The 19,652-nt window shown below is 44.5% G+C and overlaps 1 protein-coding gene across 1 annotated transcript; it reads right to left on the bottom strand.

Annotated features, from left to right (window-relative positions):
* Nucleotides 1–833: 833 nt before the first annotated feature.
* Nucleotides 834–3,286, bottom strand: LOC109780824 (protein DETOXIFICATION 49-like). Its single transcript, XM_020339407.3, has one exon. It carries the CDS (start codon nt 3,095–3,097, stop codon nt 1,442–1,444), a length of 1,656 nt encoding a protein of 551 aa, XP_020194996.1. The 5' UTR covers nt 3,098–3,286; the 3' UTR covers nt 834–1,441.
* Between the last annotated feature and the right edge of the window lie 16,366 nt (nt 3,287–19,652).

Below are 19,652 nucleotides of genomic sequence, written 5' to 3'. Positions count from 1 at the left end.
TTTCTAACATCTTGTTTATCATTTTGCATATTTGATTTAATTCACGGAAGCTTGCATGGATGGAGTGCTTCTTTTCCATTTGTGCTTTTATAGATGGAGTGCTTGTTTGGATGAACCATGTTTCTTTTGTATCGATGAACTATGCATGTATGGTAGGATGACACTACCGTAATATGTATGGTTGGATGCATGTATGTGGAACTTGCTATGTATGGTTGATGGAACTATGCATGTATGATGAAATTATATGTGTTGGATATCTCATATGTTTGCTGTGAACTTGCCATGTGAAAAATATATATGTATCATCTATTTGCTGTGAAAATGGTTGGGTATAAGAAAAAACAGAAAAAAGAGGCAATGCAGGCCCTTTGCCGTCTGCCACCGACGGCAACGGGCTCTTTGCCATCCGCCGCGGACGGCAAAGAAGCCACGTGGCAACCACCTGTGCTTCCTGGCAGCTGACCCATTTGGTCAGTTTGCCTACAGTGGCAGACGGCAAAGGCTTGATGCTCTTTGCCGTCAGCGGCGGACGGCAAAGGCTGCCGTTAGACGCCTAACGGACTAACAGCGAATTTATTGCCGTCGGCTTTTTGCCGTCCGCCGCTGATGGCAAAGGCCCCTTTGCCGTCCGCTTCAGAAAGCAGACGGCAAAGAAGCTCTTTACCGTAGCCTACTTTGCCGGAGCCTTTTGCCGTCCGCGACAGACGGCAAAGGCCTTTGCCGTCCGCCATCCTTGCCTTTGCCGTCTGCCGTGGCAGACGGCAAAGTAGCTGATTCCTGTAGTGTAATGCATTACCTGTCAAGAGCACAAACTAAGGATGCTAATCGTAATAAAATAAGGATATGTAAATTGATGAGTACTATTATTACTCCAAATTTATGGAGTTGCATGCCAGTTATGATGTATTCCACACGTACCTTTCTACGACAAAATAGATATGTTATTCGCAGAGTTCCATGTTCCTCAAAGTTCACCATACTTCCATAATTTTGAAAAGAATGTTGTTGCGAGATTTTTGAAATGAAATTTAGCAAATTCCAAAAGATGTGGGGTATACTTCTGTAAAATATAGTTCCATTTGAATTGAAAACAGTGCTAATTCTGCAAAAATATGTATATATACTTGATTCATGTATATATAAGTATCTACTTACAATTGAAATACATCATAATGAAAAAACAATAGATGAACCACCAGGCCACCTAATAAAAGTGGAAAAAAAGGTATAACTAGGTCACTCAACACACCTAATTAAGACCATGTAATTACAGGTGTTTTCCTCCAATATAACGTGGTACCGCACACACGTATGTTGATACACACACACCAACTCATATGAACTCCCCCCAAAAAATGTTCAGACCGGAAAATTGTCTGTCTCCCACGTTCTACTGGCCAGCTAATTACCGTGATTCGTACGCCGACGGCCGTCGTTGTCAAGGCGCGCCGGTCAGCCGTGCCACAGTGATGAGCAAGCTGGAGTCCTCGTCGCCGTTGGGCGCCGCAACCTTGACGCACTCGCTCGCGTCTTTCGCACCGTCTCCGTTGACATAGCCTCCGTGTTCGATGTCGTCGGCGACTCCGGCGAGCACCTGCGCCAGCTCGGCCTGTATGTCCCAGTCCGTGCGCCCGATCACCACGAGCATCACCGTGACACACGCCGCCTGCGCGGCGAGAAGGCCAAGCCAGAGCCCCTTGAAGTCCATGCCGGCCCAGAACGCGAGCCCGAGGGCAACGGGCATCCCCACGCCGTAGAAGGCGGCGAGGTTGACGTGTGCGCCGTCCTTGGGCCGCGCGCTCCCTCGGAGCACGCCGCATCCGGTGGTCTGAGGGCAGTTTCCGAGCTCGCACATCCCGAGGATAGGAAGCACCGAGGCCGTGAGCGCGAGGATGGCCGCGTCCGACGTGAACATGCGCGCCCACACGTTGCGCACAGCCACGGCGAACAGGAAGGAGATGACGCCCTGAAGTGCGCTCAGCACGAGCCCCGCGGTGGCCACGGCGCGCGCGGCATCTGGACGATTCGCACCGAGCTCGTTGCTGACCCGGGTCGACACGCCGAAGCTGAGAGACGACGGGAAGATGTAGAGCAGGGATGTGGTCTGGATAAGCACCCCCATGGAAGCGACGGTGGCCTCGGGGTTGGCCAGGAGGCCGCACAGCAGGATCATGATCTCGTACCACCACCACTCGAGGCACACGCTCGCGCAGCTCTCCACGGCGAGCCTGGCCAGCCGCACCCACGCGGCAACATCATCCTTGAAAAGCTTGTATGACAGCGAGAAGCCCCCGGTGGCATGGTGCACGCCGGAGACGTAGACATAACCGAGGAGGAAGAGCACGAGGTTGAGGTTGGTCCAGGCGGAGGCGAGTGCGACTCCTTCGACGCCGAGCCCGAGCACTGATACGAGGAGGTAGTTGATGGGGAGGTGGAGAGCGACGGCGAGCGTGGCGCAGGTGGTGAGCGGGAGGTTTATGGACTGCGTGCGGAGGTAGATACGGAGCGGGTGGAGGAAGGACTGAAAGAGGAGGTCGGGCAGGCAGAATAGAATGTAGCGCTGTGCCGCGGCCGAGACGGCGGCATGCTGACCGCAAAGCAGGAGAAGCGGCTCCATCTGAACCCAGAGGAAGGCGACTGGCACGGAGACGACGAGGAGGAAGAGCACCATCCGCTGCATGGTGGCGCCGACGAGGGGCAGGTTCTTGGCGCCGACGGCCTGGCCGCATACTGGTTCCATGCCTGAGGCGAGGCCGGACAGGACTGAGTACCCGGTGATGTTGGCGAAACCCATGGCGAGGGACCCGCCGGCAAGGGCCAGCTCGCCGAGCCGGCCAAGGAACAGCATCGAGATCATCGGACGGACGTAGAGTATGAGCCCCGTCATGATCATCGGCAATGACAGCCCCAGGATCGACACGGCCTCCTTCGCCGCGTCCTTGGTCAACGACGACGGCCTGTCAGCCAGGACGGGCGCCGACATGGACACAACGACGACAGCGTGGTCGTCGTTCGGAGACACGGCCGCGCCGCGGCCGTCCTTGGCATTGCACCGGCACGGCAGCAACGGCCGGTCAATGAGCCCCTCACACATGACGGCTATATGCAAGCAAGGAAGCTCAAGCGTGCGGAGCTAGCTTTGGTTTTGGAGGGAAACCGAAACAGGGGAGGCTCAAACCCTAGCAAGGCCACTGAATTTATAGGGAAATGGATATGACCGGTCGATGCAATTGAGAAACGAGATCAAAGCAAACTATAGTGACTTTAGAGCGGAGCGCTCGTCGTCTTGTTGCGAAGTCCACGTGCCGCTCTCGGCCGGCCGGCGCGCGCTGCGACAGGCGACGGCGTCGCGGGGGTGCGCGCACGGGGCGTTGTTGTATTGCGCGGCTCGTAGCTTAATTCGGCCGGAGCAGTGGCGAGCTTCCGTACGATGGGCTAGCTGTTTGTGGATCGCCTTGGGTGTCTCTAGGGAAAGGACAAAAATGGTTGAGCGAGAGAAGGTGTGTGTGAAGGATGAGGAGAAAAAGAGCAGGGCGGGTAGGGGGTATTTATACAATTGATTTGAGCCCATGCATGGTACTCAGTCCTTTTAATTATATGCACCTCCTTTATAAAAAATGTGTTGCCTAATTATCAGATTTATCGTGTCTGCGGGTTGAAAGTCTTTGGGTCTTTTTTTTTTAACACAGGACAATTGCAGATGCTCACAAACACGCACATATATTCACTCTATGAACACATCCACATCCCACCTTGAGCATATTCGAGATACTGAGCTAGTGCAACATCTTAAGATTGAAGTCACCACGGGTGCCTACGTAGTCAACAGGAACGTCTCCTCTCACTGAACGGACATCGCCGAAATGACTGAAATGAATCCAGAAAAATACCAGTGTCAATGCCAGATGTAGGACTTGAACCCTGATGGGTTGGTTCCATCATAAGAAACCTAACCATCTGTGGTTCGTGGCTCATTGCTTTCAGTTTGGATTTCTATGTCGGGCTCTTGAAGACAGGAGGGGTGCTGCAAAATGGGTAGTACTATAATGGAGTCAATGGATGATTCTTCTTAATTGAATTGTTAATGTGAAAGATATTAGTTGAAAACTTGGAATTCTTTTGAGGCTTTCATATACTAATACTAGTAGGTAATTCATTTTTGACTTTGGGAGGTCTATCTTCTGTGAAATTATTTTAGTTCTGGACTTTTGATTCTATTTCTCCACGTACCTTGTCACATTAAAATAAACACTGCAATAACATTGGCCACTATTTGTGGGTCAAGGCATATTAAATATACCTAAATGTACCTTTAGTCTTCAGCTCTAACCAGGTGATCATGCCGGGAAAAGCATATGTTACCATGCTCGTACCTTGCAGCAGTAGTGTGTGATGCATCGAAGAGGAGGAGCATGCCATGTGAAGGAGAGGAATTTGAGGGATAAGGAGGGAGGAACTGTTTTTTAAGGATTACCCACACACAAACACACATGTCCAGGGAACTTTTTGCTGAAAACTAAAGGTACATTTAGGTATGTTTAATATGCTTGACCCACAAATAGTGGCCAATGTTATTGTAGTGTTTATGAAAACGTCGGCTAGATCTATTATCTTGGTTGACCGTTGTCTCAAGATTTGCCCGCTCAAGCTTTCTTGAAGAGTGCACATCTTAGGAAGTGAGCCTTAGATCACTTGATTGGAGAATTGGATGCACAACCTCACCATCCGGCTTCAAGTACTCACGAACGTGAAAATTTAAGCTGTATCATAAGTTCTAAAGTACTCTCTCTATAAAGAAATATAAGAGCATGTAAATTAGTACTTTAGTGATCGAAACTGAAAGATCGTGAATGTCGTCTAGAGGAGGGGTGAATAGGCGCTTTAAAATAATTACGGTTTAGACTTGAACAAATGCGAAATAAAACTAGCGTTTAATTTGTCAAGCAGAAAACCTAAAACAATTAGGCTCACCTATGTGCACCAACAACTTATGCTAAGTAAGATATATATCATGAAACACTATGGTTATCACAAAGTAAAGTGCACAAGTAAAGTGCCCGGATAAGAGATAACCAAGGCACGCGGAGACAATGATGTATCCCGAAGTTCACACCCTTGCGGATGCTAATCTCTGTTTGGAGCGGTGTGGAGGCACAATGCTCCCCCAAAAGCCACTAGGGCCACCGTAATCTCCTCATGCCCTCGCACAATGTAAGATGCCGTGATTCCACCAAGGGACCCTTGAGGGTGGTCACCGAACCCGTACAGATGGCAACCCTTGGGGGCGGTCACCGAACCCGTACACTTTGGCAACCCTTGGGGGCGGTCACCGAAACCCGTACAAATTGCTCGGGGCAATCTCCACAACTTAATTGAAGACCCCAGCGCTTGCCCGGAGCTTTACACCACAATGATTGAGCTCCAAAAGCATCACCAACCATCTAGGGAACCAAGAGGAACAAGCTCTAGGGTACCAAGCATCCAAAAATAATAAGCTTCTCAACTTTCACCTCCACGTATCAACGTGGAGAATTCAAACCGATACACCAAATGCAATGGCAAGGGCACACGGAGTGCCCAAGTCCCTCACTCTCAAATCCCACCAAAACAACAAAAGCTATGGAGGAAAATGAGAGGAAGAACAAGAAGGAGAACACAAAGAACTCCAAGATCTAGATCCAAGGGTCGGGTTCCCCTCACATAGAGGAGAAAGTGATTGGTGAAAATGTAGATCTAGATCTCCTCTCTCTCTCTCTTTTCCTCAAGAATTAGCAAGAATCATTGCAGGGATTGAGAGATAGCAAGCTCGGAGAAGGTCAACAATGGGGGAAGAACACGAGCTCAAGAGATAAGAACCAATGGGGAAGAAGACCCCCTTTTATACCCCCCCCTCCCGAATCCAACCGTTATGGCCACAAGTCGTGCTCAAGCGGTAGACAGAAAAACAAGAGTGGTAGTTCTGTCGGAGAGATTGTACCGCTCGGGGGAGAGGTAGTACCGCTTGAGAGGTACTGTAACTCGGGGGAGCCGTACTACCGCTCAAGCAGATTGGGTAACAGAAGCATAAAAATAAGCGGAAGTGGAAGCGGTACTGGTCAGCGGAAGTACCGCCTAAGCGGTACTACCGCTCGGGGGAGAGGTACTACCACTCTCTACTACCACTCTACTACCGCTCAAGCTGAAAAACTGCTCAGGCAAAACAAAAGGATGCAAGAAGACCAAAACTGTCATAACTTCTGCAAACGAACTCTGATTTTGACGAACTCAAGCTTGATGGAAATCTTCATAAGTGGCAACGGAGATTATGCCTATGATATAGAGATGTGAAACCTCCATGAGTGAAGAACCGGCAAGAACTCCAACATAAAAAACAAAGAAGATGGTGCAAACGAAATCCATTTTCAATGGACCCGAGCTTGTCATGAAGATGTCCAAAAGCTCCAAAACTCACAAATAGAAAAACCAAACAAGACCCAAGAAAGATGGTGCCAAGGATGCAATGGTTTGAGCTCTCTACGAATGATACGATCAAGCTACTCACTTGTGAACCCCTTGATAGTACGGCAGTCGATCCTATAATCCGGTCTCCCAACTAACACCATGGGACTGGTAAAATAGAAAAACTATCAAGGACAAACCTTTGCCTTGCGCATAATCCACTTGAGCTAGATGATGACGATCTTGACCTCCTCAAGTTGGACCACCTTTCTTGATTGCACAAGCTCGATGAAGACTAGTTGATTGCTCCCCCATACTCCACTATGGGTGAGCCACTCTTCGGCACATCTTCACAAGTCTATTATCACCACAATGGACGTCAAGCATCAAGCCAGATCTCTTCATGATGCTCCACTTGAACTTGCACACCGCAACCTTGATGACGATTACCACTTGATGTCATCCTCCATGGGTTATACGATATCTTCCTTTTGATGCACGCCCATGAAAACATACCTAACCCCACAATAAACTCTCATATAGACCATGGGTTAGTACGCAAAGCGTAATGGACAATTCTTACCATACCATGAGATCATTTGATCCCACTCGATACATCTTCTACGCTTTGTGTGTTGATCAACTTGAATCACTCTTTGTACTTAGTCTTGGTCAACCTTGAATTTTTACAACTCTCTTCGTTAAGATGATGTCTTGAAGGTAAACATGAATGTCCGCACAATCTTCTTCTTCAAGACATGCTTGCAATAGGGTCAACACTCATGTGAGCAATCTTTGGATAAATCCTTGAATAGCACGTTGGTCAACACATATTCATCTTCTAATAACCTTGAAACCAACAAATGGTCTTCAAGCATTACCTATGGACAAACCCTTCAAATATAACTCAAGACAACCATTAGTCCATAGAGATTTTCATCAATTACCAAAACCAAACATGGGGGCACCACATATTCTTTCATAAACGCTCTTATATCTCTTTACGGTGGGAGTACAACTTTGTACAAAAGTTGTATTAAGTTTGTGCACTTATTTTGGGACGGAGGGAGTATTTAGATTTCATATATGGAGAAAATATGATGGATGTTTTACTTTTTTGGTGTTTGCTAAATACACTGATGGTTTATCCCATGTAAGGGAGATGACCTAAGAAATCATGTTCGTTAGCAGTTTACCGACAAGCACTTTTTGGCACATGACACACTACCAAAATCATGCTTATTAATCTGCTAGTGGACACAATTATATCTACTATCAGGAGACAAAAAATTTAACGAGTTTGTGTTGTGGCACAATTTTGCTTTGTGTTACAACAATGGACAACCAAAAGTGATGAAATAAGCTTGCTTTGTACTATGACTATACTGAGTGAACGCAACATTTTCCTGAGCTTAATCCTAATATTTATTTTTCCTACTTAGTAGCTTTGTATATGGTAGTTAACTAATATTTTGCATACTAGACTTGCTTCCAATGTTGGAGGCTTGGAATTGTGAAAAAACAACAAAATCAACCGGATACAAAAAACAAATTCAGGCTCAAAACTCTGCATCCTAGATGCACATAGCCAAAAAATATTACAACCATCACACATCCAGAAAACATACTCTCTCATATATGACAAAGTCACCGGTAGAATGATGTAAGAAAACTCAAGGAACAAGGTACTTAGCATACCATGATGTGAAGGCTAGGCGCTACCCATGTTGAGTAAACAGGTATACCATGACTGCTTCGAGTTGAGCGTGCACACCCCCATCACCAATTAATGGTCCTTCAGGCAATAAATACTAGGCCAAGTATGAAGCCATTGTGTACATAGGATATAACCATATTGTAATTTATTTTTATTTTTAGCAAAATTATATTATTTTTGCACTAGCAACCAATTTATAACAGCGGCTCCAATCCGAATGAGGATGTTGGGGAACGAAGTAATTTCAAAAAATTTCCTACGCACACACAGGATCATGGTGATGCATAGCAACGAGAGGGAGAGTGTGTCCACGTACCCTCGTAGACCTAAAGCGGAAGCGTTAGCACAACGCGGTTGATGTAGTCGTACGTCTTCACGATCCGACCGATCAAGTACCGAACGTACGGCACCTCCGAGTTCTGCACACGTTCAACTCGATGACGTCCCTCGAACTCCGATCCAGCCGAGCATTGAGGAAGAGTTCCGTCAGCACGACGGTGTGGTGACGGTGATGATGTTGCTACCGACGCAGGGCTTCGCCTAAGCACCGCTAAGATATGATCGAGGTGGATTATGGTGGAGGGGGGCACCGCACACGGCTAAGAGATCAAGAGATCAATTTTTGTGTCTATGGGGTGCCCCCTCCTCCGTAGATAAAGGGGGGAAGGAGAGGGCTGGCCAAGGGGAGGAGGCGCGCCCAAGGGGGAGTCCTCCTCCCACCGGGAGTAGGACTCCTCCTTTTCCTATTTGGAGAGGGAGAGGGAAGGAAGAGGAAGGAGGGAGGAAGGAAAGGCGGGGCCGGCCCCCCTCCCAATTCGGATTGGGCTTGGGGGAGGCGCGCCCCCTCCCTTGCTCCTTTCCCCTCCTTTCCACTAAAGCCCATTAAGGCCCATATACCTCGCCCGCCCTTGCTCCTTTCCCCTCCTTTCCACTAAAGCCCATTAAGGCCCATATACCTCCCGGGGGGTTCCGATAACCTCCCGGTGCTCCGGTATTATCGCGATCTCACCTAGAACCATTCCGGTGTCCAAATATAGTCGTCCAATATATCGATCTTTATGTCTCGACCATTTAGAGACTCCTCGTCATGTCCGTGATCACATCCGGGACCCCGAACTACCTTCGGTACATCAAAACACATAAACTCATAATATAACCGTCATCGAACTTTAAGCGTGCGGACCCTACGGGTTCGAGAACTATGTAGACATGACCGAGACACGTCTCCGGTCAATAACCAATAGCGGAACCTGGATGCCCATATTGGCTCCCACATATTCTACGAAGATCTTTATCGGTCAAACCGCATAACAACATACGCTGTTCCCTTTGTCGTCGGTATGTTACTTGCCCGAGATTCGATCGTCGGTATCTCAATACCTAGTTCAATCTCGTTACCGGCAAATCTCTTTACTCGTTCTGTAATACATCATCCCGCAACTAACTCATTAGTCACATTGCTTGCAAGGCTTATAGTGATGTGCATTACCGAGAGGGCCCAGAGATACCTCTCCGACAATCGGAGTGACAAATCCTAATCTCAAAATATGCCAACCCAACAAGTACCTTTGGAGACACCTGTAGAGCACCTTTATAATCATCCAGTTACGTTGTGACGTTTGGTAGCACACAAAGTGTTCTTCCGGTAAACGGGAGTTGCATAATCTCATAGTCATAGGAACATGTATAAGTCATGAAGAAAGCAATAACAACATACTAAACGATCAAGTGCTAAGCTAACGGAATGGGTCAAGTCAATCACGTCATTCTCCTAATGATGTGATCCCGTTAATCAAATGACAACTCATGTCTATGGCTAGGAAACATAACCATCTTTGATCAACGAGCTAGTCAAGTAGAGGCATACTAGTGACACTCTGTTTGTTTATGTATTCACACATGTATCATGTTTCCGGTGAATACACTTCTAGCATGAATAATAAACATTTATCATGATATAATGAAATAAATAATAAATTTATTATTGCCTCTAGGGCATATTTCCTTCAGTCTCCCACTTGCACTAGAGTCAATAATCTAGTTCACATCGCCATGTGATTTTAACATCAATGGTTCACATCTTTATGTGGTTAACACCCATAGTTCACATCGACATGTGACCAACACTCAAAGGGTTTACTAGAGTCAGTAATCTAGTTCACATCGCTATGTGATTAACACCCAAAGAGTACTAAGGTGTGATCATGTTTTGCTTGTGAGATAATTTTAGTCAACGGGTCTGTCACATTCAGATCCGTAAGTATTTTGCAAATTTCTATGTTTACAATGCTCTGCACGGAGCTACTCTAGCTAATAGCTCCCGCTTTCAATATGTATCTAGATCAAGACTTAGAGTCATCCAGATCGGTGTCAAAGCTTGCATCGACGTAACCGTTTACGACGAAGCTTTTTTCACCTCCATAACCGAGAAACATATCCTTATTCCACTAAGGACAATTTTGACCGATGTTCAGTGATCTACTCCTAGATCACTATTGTACTCCCTCGCCAAACTTAGTGTAGGGTATACAATAGATCTGGTACATAGCATGGCATACTTTATAGAACCTATGGCTGAGGCATAGGGAATGACTTTCATTCTCTTTCTATCTTCTGCCCTGGTCGGGCTTTGAGTCTTACTCAATTTCACACCTTGTAACACAGGCAAGAACTCTTTCTTTGACTGTTCCATTTTGAACTACTTCAAAATCTTGTCAAGGTATGTACTCATTGAAAAAACTTATCAAACGTCTTGATCTATCTCTATAGATCTTGATGCTCAATATGTAAGCAGCTTCACCGAGGTCTTTCTTTGAAAAACTCCTTTCAAACACTCCTTTATGCTTTGCAGAATAATTCTACATTATTTCCGATCAACAATATGTCATTCACATATACTTATCAGAAATGTTGTAGTGCTCCCACTCACTTTCTTGTAAATACTTGCTTCACGGCAAGTCTGTATAAAACTATATGCTTTGATCAACTTATCAAAGCGTATATTCCAACTCCGAGATGCTTGCACCAGTCCATAGATGGATCGCTGGAGCTTGCATATTTTGTTAGCACCTTTAGGATTGACAAAACCTTCTGGTTGCATCATATACAACTCTTCTTTAATAAATCCATTAAGGAATGCAGTTTTGTTTATCCATTTGCCAGATTTCATAAAATGCGGCAATTGCTAACATGATTCAGATAGACTTAAGCATAGATACGAGTGAGAAACTCTCATCGTAGTCAACACCTTGAACTTGTCGAAAACCTTTTGCGACAATTCTAGCTTTGTAGATAGTAACACTACTATCAGCGTCCGTCTTCCTCTTGAAGATCCATTTAATCTCAATGGCTCGGCGATCATTGGGCAAGTCAATCAAAGTCCATACTTTGTTCTCATACATGGATCCCATCTCAGATTTCATGGCCTCAAGCCATTTTGCGGAATCTGGGCTCATCATCGCTTCCTCATAGTTCGTAGGTTCGCCATGGTCAAGTAACATGACCTCCAGAACAGGATTACCGTACCACTCTGGTGCGGATCTTACTCTGGTTGACCTACGAGGTTTAGTAGCAACTTGATCTGAAGTTACATGATCATCATCATTAGCTTCCTCACTAATTGGTGTAGGAGTCACAGGAACAGATTTCTGTGATGAACTACTTTCCAATAAGGGAGCAGGTACAATTACCTCATCAAGTTCTACTTTCCTCCCACTCACTTCTTTCGAGAGAAACACCTTCTCTAGAAAGGATCCATTCTTAGCAACGAATGTCTTGCCTTCGGATCTGTGATAGAAGGTGTACCCAACTGTCTCCTTTGGGTATCCTATGAAGACACATTTCTCCGATTTGTGTTTGAGCTTATCAGGATGAAACTTTTTTCACATAAGCATCGCAACCCCAAACTTTAAGAAACGACAACTTTGGTTTCTTGCCAAACCACAGTTCATATGGTGTCGTCTCAACGGATTTAGATGGTGCCCTATTTAACGTGAATGCAGCTGTCTCTAATGCATAACCCCAAAACGATAGTGGTAAATCGGTAAGATACATCATAGATTGCACCATATCTAATAAAGTACGGTTATGACGTTCGGACACACCATTATGTTGTGGTGTTCCAGGTGGCATGAGTTTGTGAAACCATTTCACATTGTTTTAATTGAAGACCAAACTCATAACTCAAATATTCGTCTCCGCGATCAGATCGTAGAAACTTTATTTCTTGTTACGATGATTCTTCACTTCACTCTGAAATACTTTGAACTTTTCAAATGTTTCAGACTTGTGTTTCATTAAGTAGATATACCCATATCTGCTCAAATCATCTGTGAAGGTCAGAAAATAACGATACCTGCTACGAGCCTCAACACTCATCGGATCGCATACGTTAGTATGTATTATTTCCAATAAGTCAGTTGCTCGCTCCATTGTTCCGGAGAACGGAGTCTTAGTCATCTTGCCCATGAGGCATGGTTCGCAAGCATCAACTGATTCATAATCAAGTGATTCCAAAAGCCCATCAGGATGTATTTTCTTCATGCGCTTTACACCAATATGACCTAAACGGCAGTGCCACAAATAAGTTGCACTATCATTATTAACTTTGCATCTTTTGGCTTCAATATTATGAATATGTGTATCACGAGATTCAATAAACCATTCACCTTGGGTGTATGACCATTGAAGGTTTTATTCATGTAAACAGAACAACAATTATTCTCTGACTTTAAATGAATAACCGTATTGAAATAAACATGATCAAATCATATTCATGCTTAACGTAAACACCAAATAACATTTATTTAGGTTCAACACTACTCCCGAAAGTATAGGGAGTGTGCGATGATGATCATATCAATCTTGGAACCACTTGCAATACACATCGTCACTTCACCCTTAACTAGTCTCTGTTCATACTGCAACTCCCGTTTCGAGTTACTACTCTTAGCAACTGAACCAGTATCAAATACCGAGGGGTTGCTATAAACACTAGTAAAGTACACATCAATAATCTGTATATCAAGTATACCTTTGTTCACTTTGCCATCCTTCTTATCCACCAAATACGTGGGGCAGTTCCGCTTCCAGTGACCAGTCCCTTTGCAGTAGAATCACTCAGTTTCAGGCTTAGGTCCAGACTTGGGCTTTTTCACTTGAGCAGCAACTTGCTTACCGTTCTTCTTGAAGTTCCCTTTTCTTCCCATTGTACCTTCACTTGAAACTAGTGGTCTTGTTAACCATCAACACTTGATGCTCTTTCTTGATTTCTACCTTCGTCGATTTCAGCATCGCGAAGAGCTCGGGAATTACTTTCGTCATCCCTTGCATATTATAGTTCATCATGAAGTTCTAATAACTTGGTGATAGTGACTAGAGAATCCTGTCAATTACTATCTTATCTGGAAGATTAACTCCCACTTGATTCAAGCAATTGTAGTACCCAGACAATCTGAGCACATGCTCACTGGTTGAGCTATTCTCCTCCATCTTGTAGGCAAAGTACTGTCAGAGGTCTCATACCTCTCGACACGGGCATGAGTATGAAATACCAATTTCAACTCTTGGAACATCTTATATGCCCCGTGGCGTTCAAAACATTTTTGAAGTCCCGGTTCTAAGCCGTAAAGCATGGTGCACTTTAACTATCAAGTAGTTATCATACCGAGCTTTTGTCAAAACGTTCATAACGTCTGCATCTGCTCCTGCAATAGGTCTGTCATCTAGCGGTGCATCAAGGACATAATTCTTCGGTGCAGCAATGAGGATAAACCTCAGATCACAGATCCAATCCGCATCATTGCTACTAACATCTTTCAACTTAGTTTTCTAGGAACATATAAAAATTAAACGGGGAGCAACATCGCGAGCTATTGATCTACAACATAGATATGCTAATACTACCAGGACTAAGTTCATGATAAATTAAAGTTCAATTAATCATATTACTTAAGAACTCCCACTTAGATAGACATCCCTCTAATCCTCTAAGTGATCACATGATCCAAATCAACTAAACCATGTCCGATCATCACGTGAGATGGAGTAGTTTCAATGGTGAACATCACTATGTTGATCATATCTACTATATGATTCACGCTCGACCTTTCGGTCTCAGTGTTCCGAGGCCATATCTGCATATGCTAGGCTCGTCAAGTTTAACCTGAGTATTCCGTGTGTGCAACTGTTTTGCACCCGTTGTATTTGAACGTAGAGCTTATCACAACTGATCATCACGTGGTGTCTCAGCACGAAGAACTTTCGCAACGATGCATGCTCAGGGAGAACACTTATACCTTGAAATTTAGTGAGAGATCATCTTATAATGCTACCGTCGATCCAAGCAAAATAAGATGCATAAAAGATAAACATCACATGCAATCAATATAAGTGATATGATATGGCCATCATCATCTTGTGCTTGTGATCTCTATCTCCGAAGCACCGTCATGATCACCATCGTCACCGGCGCGACACCTTGATCTCCATCGTAGCATCGTTGTCGTCTCGCCAACTATTGTTTCTACGACTATCGCTACCGCTTAGTGATAAAGTAAAGCAATTACAGGGTGATTGCATTGCATACAATAAAGCGACAACCATATGGCTCCTGCCAGTTGTCGATAACTCGGTTACAAAACATGATCATCTCATACAATAAAATATAGCATCATGCCTTGACCATATCACATCACAACATGCCCGGCAAAAACAAGTTAGACGTCCTCTACTTTGTTGTTGCAAGTTTTACATGGCTGCTACGGGCTGAGCAAGAACCGTTCTTACCTACGCATCAAAACCACAACGATAGTTCGTCAAGTTAGTGCTGTTTTAACCTTCTCAAGGACCGGGTGTAGCCACACTCGATTCAACTAAATTTGGAGAAACTGACACCCGCCATCCACCTATGTGCAAAGCACGTCGGTAGAACCAGTCTCGCGTAAGCGTACGCGTAATGTCGGTCCGGGCTGCTTCATCCAACAATACCGCCGAACCAAAGTATGACATGCTGGTAAGCAGTATGACTTGTATCGCCCACAACTCACTTGTGTTCTACTCGTGTATATAACATCTACGCATAAAACCAGGCTCGGATGCCACTGTTGGGGAACGTAGTAATTTCAAAAAAAATCCTACGCACACACAGGATCATGGTGATGCATAGCAACGAGAGGGGAGAGTGTGTCCACGTACCCTCGTAGACTGAAAGCGGAAGCGTTAGCACAACGCGGTTGATGTAGTCGTACGTCTTCACGATCCGACCGATCAAGTACCGAACGTACGGCACCTCCGAGTTCTGCACACGTTCAACTCGGTGACGTCCCTCGAACTCCGATCCAGCCGAGCTTTGAGGGAGAGTTCCGTCAGCACGACGGCGTGGTGACGGTGATGATGTTGCTACCGACGCAGGGCTTCGCCTAAGCACCGCTACGATATGATCGAGGTGGATTATGGTGGAGGGGGCACCGCACACGGCTAAGAGATCAAGAGATCAATTGTTGTGTCTATGGGGTGCCCCCCTCCTCCGTATATAAAGGGGGGAAGGAGAGGGCCGGCCAAGGGGAGGAGGCGCGCCCAAGGGGGCAGTCCTACTCCCACCGAGAGTAGGACTCCTCCTTTTCCTATTTGGAGAGGGAGAGGGAAGGAAGAGGAAGGAGGGAGGAAGGAAAGGGGGGCCGGCCCCCCTCCCAATTCGGATTGAGCTTGGGGGGGCCCTCCCTTGCTACTTTCCCCTCCTTTCCACTAAAGCCCATTAAGGCCCATATACCTCCCGGGGGGTTCCGATAACCTCCCGGTGCTCCGGTATTATCCCGATCTCACCCGGAACCATTCCGGTGTCCAAATATAGTCGTCCAATATATCGATCTTTATGTATCGACCATTTCGAGACTCCTCGTCATGTCCGTGATCACATCCGGAACCCCGAACTACCTTCGGTACATCAAAACACATAAAATCATAATATAACCGTCATCGAACTTTAAGCGTGCGGACCCTACGGGTTCGAGAACTATGTAGACATGACTGAGACACGTCTCCGGTCAATAACCAATAGCGGAACCTGGATGCCCATATTGGCTCCCACATATTCTACGAAGATCTTTATCGGTCAAACCGTATAACAACATACGTTGTTCCCTTTGTCACCAGTATGTTACTTGCCCGAGATTCGATCGTCGGTATCTCAATACCTAGTTCAATCTCGTTATCGGCAAGTCTCTTTACTCGTTCCATAATACATCATCTCGCAACTAACTCATTAGTCACATTGCTTGCAAGGCTTATAGTGATGTGCATTACCGAGAGGGCCCAGAGATACCTCTCCGACAATCGGAGTGACAAATCCTAATCTCGAAATACGCCAACCCAACAAGTACCTTTGGAGACACCTGTAGAGCACCTTTATAATCATCCAGTTACGTTGTGACATTTGGTAGCACACAAAGTGTTCTTCCGGTAAACGGGAGTTGCATAATCTCATAGTCATAGGAACATGTATAAGTCATGAAGAAAGCAATAGCAACATACTAAACGATCAAGTGCTAAGCTAACGGAATGGGTCAAGTTAATCACGTCATTCTCCTAATGATGTCATCCCGTTAATCAAATGACAACTCATATCTATGGTAGGAAACATAACCATCTTTGATCAACGAGCTAGTCAAGTAGAGGCATACTAGTGACACTCTGTTTGTCTATGTATTCACACATGTATCATGTTTCCGGTTAATACACTTCTAGCATGAATAATAAACATTTACACTAGTAGAAAAAGGGCCATTTGTCCCTGTTCATAAGGGTCTTCAGTCCCGGTTCTGGAACCGGGACTAAAAGGTCGTTACTAAAGGCCCCCCCCCCTTTAGTCCCGGTTCTTATACGAACCGGGACTAAAGGCCCTCCACGTGGCCGCTGCATGGAGGTCCACCTTTAGTCCCGGTTGGTAACACCAACCGGTACTAAAGGAAATTTTATGATTTTTTTGAAAAAAAAATTGAATTTTTTCCCGAATTTTCAAATTTCTGAATTATTTTAATCTCTAACCTCTAATCACCCCTCATCACTGCTCAATTTAACCTCTAATCTCTAATCACCCCTCATCATTCCAAATCATCTAACTTCCCGAAAGGTCACCCATCCTCTCACTACCCCAGCCTGAGCAAGCTTAACTTCCGGGTTCTATTCTCCCTCGTTTCCAAGTCTGCACTTGTTGTTTTCCTGACAATAGTAAGATGTCAATCCTATTAACCCTCAGGAGTTTAGCTTGAGCATGAAGTCACACATTTCACTGTTTGAGTTTGACACTATCGTTCTAAGAAACAATAATTATTTAGTAACACTAATATTCCTTGAATAAGTAGTTTGACCATTGTTTGACCACAGTTTGACCAGATTTGACCAAAATTCAAAAAAACTGAAATAATTATTTAGTAACACTAATATTCTTGAATAATTATTTAGTAACACTAATACTTCTTGAATAAGTAGTTTGACCAGATTTAACGAAAATTCAAAAAAAACTGAAATTTGAGCATAACTTTTTTTTCTTTTAGAATTTGAGGATTCTAAAAATTTGCAAACAGGCCGTAGGCGGTCAAAATCGGATGCGGATTTTCGTGATGAACATTTTGATATATTATACGTTTTTTCTGACATCGTATACAAAAGTTATAGCCGTTTTACATTTTTCCTACATTTTTTGCAAAACATGTCCAAATTTAAGTTTTTAAATTTTCCTAACTAGTAGATGTAGTAACATAACTACATCTCAAAGGATTTTAATTTTGAAGTTTTTATCATTTTCTTTTGCTTTTTACAAAACTGAAAAGGCGATTCACGCGGGGGGCGCGGGGGTAGAATTTAAAAATTGCACCATTAGTACCGGTTCGTGGCACCAACCGGTACTAATGCCTCAACCCCATTTGTCCCGGTTGGTGGCTCGAACCAGGACTAAAGGTCTAACCTTTAGTACCGGTTTGTGCCACGAACCGGTACTAATGGGCATCGCACCCTTTAGTCCCGGTTCATGGCACCAACCGGGACTAAAGGTCCCATTTGAACTGGGACTAATGCTTGTATGGTGCCCTAGCCGCTCGAACCGGGACTAATGCTCACAGTAGTCCCGGTTCGTAATGCAACCGGGATTAATGCTCTTTTCTGGCCGAACCAAAGCCCTGTTTTCTACTAGTGTTATCATGATATAAGGAAATAAATAATAACTTTATTATTGCCTCTAGGGCATATTTCCTTCAGATGTGAACTTATGATCAACCTTCAACCGATGACCAACCATACCAGTAACACTCCAAGAAGGGTCTAAGTTAGATGCAACCTGAATAATATGTTATACGGATAAAAAAAACATCCAAAGATATATGCTTAATAGACTTATTGTGGTTGACAAAAAAACATTTTGAACAACCCTATCAATTCATTTTATGAGACCGGTCCTTTTATGAGATTATCCTTATTAATATGACATCCAACGCATATACGAAAAGAATATTCGCTTTTGTTGGTATTTTAAGTTTGCAAAGTTGGCTATTTTGAATAGAACGTCAGACTGATGAGTGTCGCATACACCTTGGGCAGACAATTGGCCATTATGCTAGTTCCATTTAAAAGAGTGTAGATTTGTCAACTAACTGGATATATTGTATGATGTACAATATAAACTACCCAATTATATGGTGTAAGGTGAACTAACCATATCTTAGATGGTTAGGTTTCTTGTGGTGAAATCATCCCATCCGGGTTCAATCCTAAACTTCATATGTGTGCTCGTATATTTTCTGGATTTATTTCAGACATTTCGGCATTATTTTTTCAGTGGTATGATGTGCCCATCGACTATAAGTGTCTATAACGACTTCGCCAATCTCAAGACATTGGCTCAATTTTTTGAATGTGCTCCTAGAGGTAGGGGGTGCGTGCAACATTGTAAGACCATGAACTACTTAATCAAATCATAGTCAACAAATCAATCAAAACTATTTCTTTTTATGCGAAGAGAAGGAAGTCAGCTGAATTCATTTTGAAATATTATTTGCTCTAAGGGTACATGGGCCACGTAACCAGCCAGCAAGGATGCTCTTAATCCTTGAAACATATGGAGTAACATATAAGTTTATGCTCTTCCTCTTTCTTTCTTTTTCCGAGAGGCAGTAGTGCTATGTAAGGTGTCCACTTTTTGTATCAGGTCAGGAAACGTCAAAGTGGTTCCAGATGGGGAAAAATCTAGCGATTGATTTGACAATGCTCAACGCTAATAATCAACCATTTGACTTCTTGGGGTCAGAAAGGCCAGGTAGAAATGACCTGCCTTAGATCAACAACAAGATAATGCACAAATCGCTTGCTTCCTCTATGCCAGCTTTTAGTAGACGAGTTAGAACATATGCAATGGTAGCATATGGATATAGATGCCCCATGATAAAAAATAGTTTAAGGCATCTACACTGATTTTTCTCCCCAATACAAGCTACCACTAGTGGGC

This window comes from Aegilops tauschii, chromosome 1, assembly GCF_002575655.3.
Source record: "Aegilops tauschii subsp. strangulata cultivar AL8/78 chromosome 1, Aet v6.0, whole genome shotgun sequence".
In the NCBI taxonomy this organism is placed as follows: domain Eukaryota; kingdom Viridiplantae; phylum Streptophyta; class Magnoliopsida; order Poales; family Poaceae; genus Aegilops; species Aegilops tauschii.
This window is presented reverse-complemented; position numbering and strand designations above follow the sequence as displayed.